Below are 10,456 nucleotides of genomic sequence, written 5' to 3' on the forward strand. Positions count from 1 at the left end.
TGTGTTGAAATAGCTCCAACAGATGCTTGTCTGTTGATCATGTGTTGAAATAGATCCAACAGGTGCTTGTTTGTTGATAATGTGTTGAAATAGATCCAACAGGTGCTTGTCTGTTGATCATGTGTTGAAATAGATCCAACAGGTGCTTGTCTGTTGATCATGTGTTGAAATAGATCCAACAGGTGCTTGTTTGGTTGAAATGTGTTGAAATAGATCCAACAGGTGCTTGTTTGGTTGAAATGTGTTGAAGTAGATCCAACAGGTGCTTGTTTGGTTGAAATGTGTTGAAATAGATCCAACAGGTGCTTGTCTGTTGATCATGTGTTGAAATAGATCCAACAGGTGCTTGTCTGTTGATAATGTGTTGAAGGTTCTTGTTGGGTCATACATTATGTGTTTAACAAATGGTGCTTATGAATTGATGTGTCAAAAAATCCAACAGGTGCTTATATTGCTTGATGTGTTAAAAGATCCAACAGATATTGATGAGTTGACCGGACAACAGGTGCTTGTTGCTTGATGTGTTGACCGAACAACAGGTGCTTGCTGCTTGATATGTTAAAACATGCCACAGGTGCTTGTTGCTTGATGTGTTGAAGGATCCAACAGGTGCTTGCTGCTTCATATGTTAAAACATCCAACAAGTGCTTGCTGCTTGATGTGTTGAAAGATTCAACAGATGCTTGTTGCTTGATGTGTTGAAAGATTCAACAGGTGCTTGCTGCTTGATATGTTAAAACATGCAACAGGTGCTTGTTGCTTGATGTGTTCTAAGATTCAACAGGTGCTTGCTGCTTCATATGTTAAAACATCCAACAAGTGCTTGTTGCTTAATGTGTTGAAAGATTCAACAGATGCTTGCTGCTTGATGTGTTGAAAGATTCAACAGGTGCTTGCTGCTTGATGTGTTGAAAGATCCTACAAGTGCTTATTGGATGTTAAACCAGTATCGCCACGTTTGTTGCACTGAAGTGAAGGCGAGAGGCATATTTCCCCTCTGTAGCACCTTTCAACTTTCACCTTTCACATAGCTATTAAATACCTTTCTACAATATATTTTGTTCTTATTCATACCTTTTTTTTGTGCATAAAAGTAGACTCGACTCATGTTGCATTACCTTAAGATTAATACTCTTTTCTTTCTAGGCGCGGCCATTGACGAGGTATCTACCAATCAGAAACAAGGAGTTTGATCTCCGACAACACATAGAGACAGCTGGGCACAGCATCGACTCGTGTCCCACAGTGAATGTCACCCCCACCAGTTGCCGTGGTTTCCTGCACAAGATGGGAAACAAGTTCAAAACATGGCATAAACGATGGTTCGTGTTTGACCGAGTGAAGCGGTCGTTGTTGTACTATGTGGACAAAGGCGAGACCAAAGCGCGGGGAGGGATATATTTTCAAGCAATTGAGGAAGTTTATGTCGATCATCTTCGGACAGTGAAAAGTCCAAACCCTAAACTGACATTTTGTGTGAAAACCTATGATAGGACGTATTACCTCGTGGCCCCCACGCCAGAGGCTATGAGAATTTGGATTGACGTTGTTTTCACAGGTGCCGAAGGATATCAACAGTTTCTATGATATCAATATGTCCATGATATCAACTGATATCACAGTGCTGATGGTCCATATTTGCTTAAATACCAACCTGATGATACAGTGCTACTTACATGAGACTGACTTTTATTTCGTGAGTGAACCAAATTTGGGGTTCTCAGGATGTGCCTGTTCTCATATGATGTCACTTCCTTTTTCGGGATGATGTCACTTCCTGTGGAGGATGTGACCTGTATAGGATTTATGATGTCACTTCCTGCCTGATGACATCACTTCCTGTCTGCTGGCTGCTCAAAGCATGATTAAATTTTAATGGTTTTATTTTAGTCATATTTTAATACATACGATCTGATTTCACTTTTAGCTCTTTTCATGAATTTGTGTTTTGTCTCTGTGTGATTTTATGGGTTCATTGTATTTGTGAATATTTGGTTTTTATTTGTTGTGTTTAATATGCTAACGATTTAATGTCAAAGCCCTTGAAAGAATACTTGGTCTAAATCGCAAGTATTTTGTATATTATATGAACATGACACAAAATTATGTCAATTGTATGTACATTTAATTAATAAATTTTGTAAAGATTCTTCATGCAAAATTGTAATATATGCTGTTCAGAACAAAACGAATGTAAATTTTCCATACTCATGAAATATTTATCAAACAAGGTGATTCATAGGGCAAAAATCAGCAACATTCGTTGGGGTATGAAAAGAAAGTGGAAACTTCATTGGTCTATGTGTCTGTGTTCACTGACTGCTATGTCAGAGTCTATTACCTCTACTGAATGCTGATATTCAACACTGCATGTGGAATATATCCACCTGTCATATTTGTCCTGCATTTAAGACGCCTCAGTTACTTGGTGATATATTTAGTTCCAACGTCATAATTCACCAATTTAACTTTCTCACGTTATGGATTTCTATCACAATGCCCATGTTGAGAAAGCAAAATAAATGCTAATAATTGTTGATAGGTCTCATTCAAGGTTAATTTACTTGATATAAAATTCCTTTTGTAACATTTGACATGAAAAGGCATTTATGATTTTGTAATTTGATTATTTTTGTTTTTATTTTTATTTATTTTGTTTACAAAATATTCGAAGGTAGCTTGTGTAAAACATGAAAATAATTTTTTCGGGGTTAGACATTAGAATGAAATATAGGAATATAAGATGATTCATTTTCAAATATAATTCACAAAAATTCATGATGATCGTTTTCTATTATGACCCATACAAATGTTGATGGTAAAACGGTAAAGTCCGAACCGTGTCCTCTAGTTGTTTGACACTCGCACCCTATCAATGTAGTCTCAATGATTTAACGCTTCACAAATATCAATTCAGTAATATCTTCTCGGCTCAAGTCTCATCCGATATATTTGTTTTATGTTTTAGTTGGACGCTGATGTCGTTGCCTCATGCGTGCACTGTGTCTGTCAGACGGACTATTTCGTTTAATACTTTCGTGTTGTACTTGTTGTGAAGTTTGCTTTTAAGTCAGTTTTATCAAACCCATCAACCGTGACATTTTGGTCATGGGGTGAACATTGACCTCTATATTTGACCTCGGTCAGAGCAAAGGTTAAGGGTTATGCTGAGGAGCTACTTGCGGACGTTCTATTGAATTATGACTGATAAATCAGCTTCTGTTGTACGTTTCATCACTGCTGTCATGGTAACCAAGCTGAACAAATTCAGCACATTTTCTGGGTAATATCTTTTGAGTATCATTCTGAAGTTTTGTATTTTGAACCAACCAATCAAGATATCCTGAAAATATCTAAGAATTATTGACAAAGAAAGTTGGCCAATGAAAAGAAAGGAGCACTAAGATATGAAAGATAAATAAATAATCTCTTACAAGATACTACTAGGTTATTACGGGAATACAGTTTTGAACAACTGAACATTAATTTTTATTTGGCTACAGATAAACCTTATTTGCAAAGCAAAGAGTCAGCACATCAAAATCTGCCACAAAAAGCAAGGGAGGTAACTCTTGACTGCAACACAACCACATCCAGGAAACATCAGACTCTAAGCTTGTTAATTAGCAATTATTATCCCCACAAAGTCATTAAAATGAACTACATTAATAATTGCGTACAGATTTCAAGATTTGCTGGTTAAAAACAAAAACCAGTCGACTGTCAATAAAATTATTGAATTGGAACAGTATTACTTGATCCAATTTGATTAATTGCCTGGGTTGTGAAGTACAAATGGGGCAACACGCTGTTGTGTAATCGCTGTGACAAACTCCTGCTGTTGTATGTAGCAACACCTGCGTAATGGGGGGAGACGGATGCAGAGGAGCCTGAACCACAGCATCCCAGGTGCTGGAGTGCAAAACTTGAAATTTTATTGAGTCAACTATGTTGTTTTTCTGCTAGGTATTGATCTAACCTTCAGGGGAAATAACTGTCCTAGTTTGTCTATAGAACTGGAGCTCGTTGAGCAGAGTTGTGTATCCTAGCTGTGCCAGGATTCAATGTTCGTGGGTTTGAATCCCTGATTGATCCTTGGTTTGTCAGCTCCGTACCTGTACTCAAGGGTTTCACTGAGGTGGTAAACATCTAAGACCTTCATCACTTCAGGGAGGCAGTCGGTAGCCTAGTGGTTGAAGCGTTCGCCCATCACGCCGAAGACCCAGGTTTGACTCCCGATATGGGTACAATGTGTAAAGCCCATTTCAGGTGTCCCCTGTATTGCTGGAATATTGCTAAAAGGGGCGTAAACCCATACTCACTCACTCACCGATCACTTCAGGCTTTCCTCCCACATCAAGCTGACACGCAACATGCCGTGATATAACTGGAATACTGTTTAAATCGACATTAAACCCAACTGACTAAAAGCCACTTATTCTATGGTTGGAATATTCAGGAACATTCATCTATTTCACAATTTTCATGGCACTTTAGCAGAAACATCTCTTGTTAATACTAAAAACATATAGCATCACAAATACTAAAGTTTTTAACTTAATAAATTTAATTTTGGAAAAAGCAGTTTGTAAATGTCAGCCGATTTCAATCTCATTTATTTGCCTTCAAAACAACATGAACGGAGAACTCTTTTGAATAAAATTGTTTCACCAACTGTTTTTTGACGATTTCGTAATGCATTTGGTGGACAGTTTGTCAGACTCCGGTTTCATTTTATGACTTGCTTTGTAGAAACTAAATGGGATTGAAAACATGCTGGAACATCTAAGTAATAGGATATGTATTAAATTACAAAGAGTGTTGATTTACATGAGGAGCATTATCACTGGATGATAAAACCCGGAAATGAAAAACATAGAATAGAATGTTAGCTGTAAAGTTCAAATGAGGTACTGAGTCATATTTTGTGTTCTAAATATTGCCACAGTTTCAAAAGCATGTTGTTTTTTAACTCAGCTAAAGTACAGATAATTTAGGAAAGTTATCTGGAAATGTGTAGGTCTTTGAAAGGCATTTAGAAGTGATACACATAAGAAAGAGAATGTATGGATGTCAACTTCTTAATTATGAGGAGCACAACGTTTCGGAGAATATGCTTACTTCTTCATCAGGTGAATGAATGCCATGAGGCAGAGAGCATATATATACATGTAAGGACGACAAAATTAATAAGATAACAAAAGGTGGAAAATATGAAAGGGTAGAAACAGACAATGGAAGCCAACATATGATTGGTGCTGATGGGTGATTAGCAATAGACAATGGAAGCCAACATATGATTGGTGCTGATAGGTGATTAGCAATAGACAATGGAAGCCAACATATGATTGGTACTGATAGGTGATTAGCAATAGACAATGGAAGCCAACATATGATTGGTGCTGATAGGTGATTAGCAATAGACAATGGAAGCCAACATATGATTGGTGCTGATAGGTGATTAGCAATAGACAATGGAAGCCAACATATGATTGGTGCTGATAGGTGATTAGCAATAGACAATGGAAGCCAACATATGATTGGTGCTGATAGGTGATTAGCAATAGACAATGGAAATGTGTAGTTCTACTGAAGCTCTGCTCAAGCTGATTTAAATATTGGAATGTTTTTTGTGAAACAAATGGAATGTCAGGAAAATTTGTATTTGTAAGTAAAAGTGGAGGAATGTTTTAATAAAATTGGGAATGTCCAAGAAAATAAGGAATGTACAAGTAACACAATAGGAAGGTGTAAAAGGGAAACAATAGGAATTTTAGGGTAAAACATTAGGAATGTTTAAAAAAACCCAAGGAATGTTCAAGGGAAATAATGATAACATTCATGTTAAACTAGGAATGTGTAGAAGTGAGTCAATAGAAATAAAAGAGACGTTCATGTAACAATGGGAATGTGAAAAAGGGAAACAATAGGAATTTTAGGGTAAAACAGTAGGAATGTTTAAAAAAACCAAGGAATGTTCAAGGGAAATAATGATAATGTTCATGTAAAACAGTAAGAATGTTTAAAAAAAACAAGGAATGTTCAAGGGAAATAATGATAATGTTCATGTAAAACATTAGGAATGTTTAAAAAAACAACAAGGTATGTTCAAGGGAAATAATGATAATGTTCATGTAGAACATTAGGAATGTTTAAAAAAAACCAAGGAATGTTCAAGGGAAATAATGATAACATTCATGTTAAACTAGGAATGTGTAGAAGTGAGTCAATAGAAATAAAAGAGACGTTCATGTAACAATGGGAATGTGAAAAAGGGAAACAACTGGATGTCCATGTAACACAATAGGAATGTTCTTGTAACACAAAGGGGATGGGGAATGTTCAATTATCACATTTTACTCCTAGGGCTTCACACACTTTTAAAACAAGCAGTTTAACGTGGAAGGTCGGCTAGCTTCTAGAGGTGTTCACCCTGTGGCCAAATCTCAAGTCACGTGTCATTTTTATTATTTATCTTAACAGTAAAGAAAACCTTTTATTTTTATTTGAAACTTTGATGGCATTACACCACGTGCAAGAGACTGTGATTGTTGAAGTACAGATATTTTTAACAAAATCATAAGTTTCAGTCAAATTATTGGGACTAAATGTTAAGGTATTGCCCATTGTAAGAATTGTCATTTTAGAGAAAAAGAGGAAGTCCTACAAGTCAAGAAAGAAAAATGTCACATGATGCTAAGTCAGGGCCCAGTGGTTCAACAGCAGGGCCCTTACCAAGATTTATTTCAATTCCTTAGTCCAAAAACAAATGGATCAGACACAAACTGTGGAACCAACATGGTCATCTTCAACAAACATTCTGAAGTAGTAGTCATCTGTGCACATCAGTTCTACAATATATACATGGTCAGGGCACGTAAGAGAAATAACAGGGCCCTGACAATGGACAAGTTAGTGTAACCATGGTAACCCGTATTCCTGATTGTCTCTGTGTGAGTGCCAGATGTCTAGCCTTGGTGTTAGCGGTCCTAGACTTTTATGTTGAGCAGTCAGTATGTCCAGTAATGGTGGCTTCTATTTTTATGTTCTATATCAAAAACTTTTATTTTATACACAAGAAAGAAGAATAAAAATGTGAATATCTTGTTCTGCTGCTTGTTATTTCTGTGGTATGTGATTAGCAAATAGATGCTTGTTGATGACCAGAGCAGCAATGCATTCAATATGTGTGGGCTATTTTAAGAGCATGACGTGCACACCAAAGCAGTGGTTGATGACCAGAGCATATGCACAATAAACCAGTGGTTATTGCTGAGATCACCGTTGCAAACCAAACCAGTGGTTGATGCTAAGAACATTGTTTGTTTGTTAGTTGTTTTTTGTTAACACCACACTCAGCAATATTCTAACTATATAGGGGCGGTCGTTGTAGCCTAGTGGTTAAAGCGTTCGCTCGTCACTCAGAAGACCCGGGTTCGATTACCGACATGGGTACAATGTGTGAAGCCCATTTCTGGTGTCCCCACCGTGATATTGCTGGAATATTGCTAAAAGCGGTGTAAAACCATACTCACTCACTCTATCACTCACTCACTCACTCACTCACTCACTCACTCAAACTATATAACTGAGCACCAATACATCAAATGTGTGTGGCCTACTGACATGAGCATCGATCCACGCAATTGGGACGGGATGACATGCATCAACCAAGTCAGCGATCCTGACCACCCCATGTCAATCACTCGATTGTCTGGTCCAGACTCCATTATATACAGACTGCTGGAATATTGCTGAGAACAACAAACTAACAAACAAACAAACAAAACTCACTCTCGTGGCTCTCTGCATACATCTTATGGTGAACAGGGTCATTGGTTGCGTCACTGGAGCACGGACCGCCTCCGTGTTCTAGTGGTAGAGCGTCCGCCCGGATAGCGGAAGGTCCGGGGTTCGATCCCCGGCCGCGTCATACCAAAAGACGTTAACAGATGGTACTTGTTGTTACCCTGTCTGGCGCTCGGCATTAAGGGGCTAAAACAAGGACTGGTCGGCTCGGAGTCAGTATACTGTGTCTGAGTTGGGTATTCATGTTAAACTGCGGCATGGTATCTCAGTGAGCTAGCACTATAAATCGGCATCAGTCCGGACTAGTACAAGCAGCCACACAAACACACACACGTACATGCACGTCGCTATATAAGTGCAATAATCTTGGTCGCGACGTTAAACCCAATTTCACCTCACCTCACCTCACCTCACCTCACCTCACCTCACCTTACCTCACCTCACCTCACCAACCCTACGACCGTGGGTTTGAATCCCGGTTCGCTCTGATTATCACAAGGATAAACTGAGTGGAAATTAAGCATCTGGTGTGTGTTCATCCTTAGATATACAGTAAACTAAGGTTATAACGAACTGACGGATATAACGAACTAACTTTTTAGTCCCGACTATTTGCTTTAGTTATGCTATATATGTGCTTATAACGAACTACGGTTATAACGAACTAAAAATAGTAGCCCCTTTGAGTTCGTTATAACCGTAGTTTACTGTACATGCAAACGTCTTACAAATCGCATCCGTTGAAACCAAATCATCGAGAATGGATCGATGCTCATGATATCAATCACTGGAGTGTCTGGTCCAGACTCGATTATTTGCTGAGTGCGGCGTTAATCAACAAACAAACATCGAGAATGCATGAAAACGCATCACACGTTCTTATTGAGTATATTCATCTGTTGCTGGTATAATAAAAGTCGCGCATAATAAAATCGAGATGAGTATAAGAAGTTGCAAGTATTTAACGATGTCGTTAAACCTGGGCCTGTTTTTCTGCACAAAGACAACACGTACTTTTTTACATGTTAAAGAAGAAAAGGTATCACACTGCAGCCAGCCAAACGTGCGTGTGATCAGTTTAAAGTTCCGCATAAATGAATTATCATGTGGTGGTTTGTGTAACGTCAATGTTTTGAGAGTCTGGAATGTCTGCGTTGTTTTTGAAGCTCGGCCAACTCCAAGTGCAAGGAATGGTTAAATATACCCATGTGGCCGTTATCTGCTGTCCGTTTGGCACAAAATGAGAACGGTGAATTGCAAAATAACTCAAAATCGGTGATAGTCTCTTTAATGTCACTACGGTACACGGCAGTGAATACCCTGTACCCAACAATATCTGCTGTTTGTTATTTTTATTCCATCACTGGAAACAAGTTGTTTAAGAAACTATTATGTTGTTTGTGTACAAGTTAATATCTTGAACGGAAGGGGGCACAGCGGTATAAGGAACAGCGCAAACATGCTCTCGCTCTCTCTCTCTCTCTCTCTCTCTTTCTCTCTCTCTCTCATGTACTACTCCACATTTGGTAGGGACATTTTTATCTTTCCAAGATACGCCAAACTGTTTCTATTAATATGTCAAGTGTATATTTAAATAGACTGACATTTCTGATTATTCCAAACAATCGTTGAGTAGTGTATTTAAACATTCCAAGTTTTTAGTTTGCTTTGCAATGAGTGGATGCGCATTAAATTTTGTTTTTAATTCAAGGTGAGGATAGAAAGTCTGCTCGGAGAGCGAAAGGTCGGTGGTTCGATCAACTGGCATCGTAATGCCAAAACACTCGTCTCGGTGGGCTAGGCCTATAACACATTCTTCGTAAGTGCAATCATCTTGAGGGCGACTTTAAACACCATTTCACCTCACCCCGAAAGAGGGCGAGTGTTTTATCGGGATAATAATTTAGGTACAGTTGCGAGAGAAAACAAACGTTGTGACGACGTTCTTGTAACTCTTCTTGCTTAAGTCTATCCCGGACGTGATATTGCTGGAATGTTGCTAAAATCGGCGTTAAACCATACTCGCTCAAAAACAGCAGTTATATTCCTTCAAATAATTCCAGAAGTTGACATTTGCAAGCTGAATATTTCAACTGAAAAACTCCCTGTAAGACTTCCTTGAAAAATTATATAATGCAAAAGATTGAGTGGCAATGCATGCATTGATAACTTTGGGGGTGGGGTGGAGTCATTCCCTTTGTGTTCGGATAGTGTCTTCCCGGCCGCGTTATACCTAAAGACATTAAAAGATGGTACTTGTTAGTACCCTGCCTGACGCTCGGCATTAAGGGGCTAAAACACGGACTAGTCGGCTCGGAGTCAGTATACTGTGTCTGAGTGGGGTATTCATGTTAAACTGCGGCATGGTATCTCAGTGGTGTAGCACAAAAACACTGGCTTTAGTCTGCGCGCGCAAGCACGCACGCACACACGTGCACGTTTGTTTCTACAGAAGAGTAAGTCTTGATCTTGAACGCCACCTTGCCATTGTATTGCTGTGGGAATAGGGTAAGTATAGCTCTTGATGTCTGAAATAAGGTAGAAGATCCGGGGTAGAATAGGTCTTCAGCAACCCATGCTTGCCCTAAAAGGCAACTATGCTTCTCGTAAGAGGCGACTAACGGGATCGGGTGGTCAGCGCGAGTCT

At 38.7% G+C, this 10,456-nt stretch overlaps 1 protein-coding gene across 9 annotated transcripts in view; it reads left to right on the forward strand.

Annotated features, from left to right (window-relative positions):
• LOC124120339 (pleckstrin homology-like domain family B member 2) overlaps positions 1 to 2,150 on the forward strand; it is a 173,514-nt gene extending 171,364 nt beyond the window's left edge. For all 9 annotated transcript variants that reach the window (XM_048401978.1, XM_048401982.1, XM_048401981.1 and 6 more), the window contains one exon: positions 1,147 to 2,150. In XM_048401978.1, the coding sequence (XP_048257935.1) occupies positions 1,147 to 1,587 (441 nt within the window). In that variant the 3' untranslated portion in view covers positions 1,588 to 2,150. The remainder of the gene's footprint in view (positions 1 to 1,146) is intronic.
• Positions 2,151 to 10,456: the final 8,306 nt, after the last annotated feature.

Source organism: Haliotis rufescens, unplaced genomic scaffold, assembly GCF_023055435.1.
Source record: "Haliotis rufescens isolate VD_foot unplaced genomic scaffold, xgHalRufe1.0.p SCAF_24, whole genome shotgun sequence".
Lineage (NCBI taxonomy): Eukaryota > Metazoa > Mollusca > Gastropoda > Lepetellida > Haliotidae > Haliotis > Haliotis rufescens.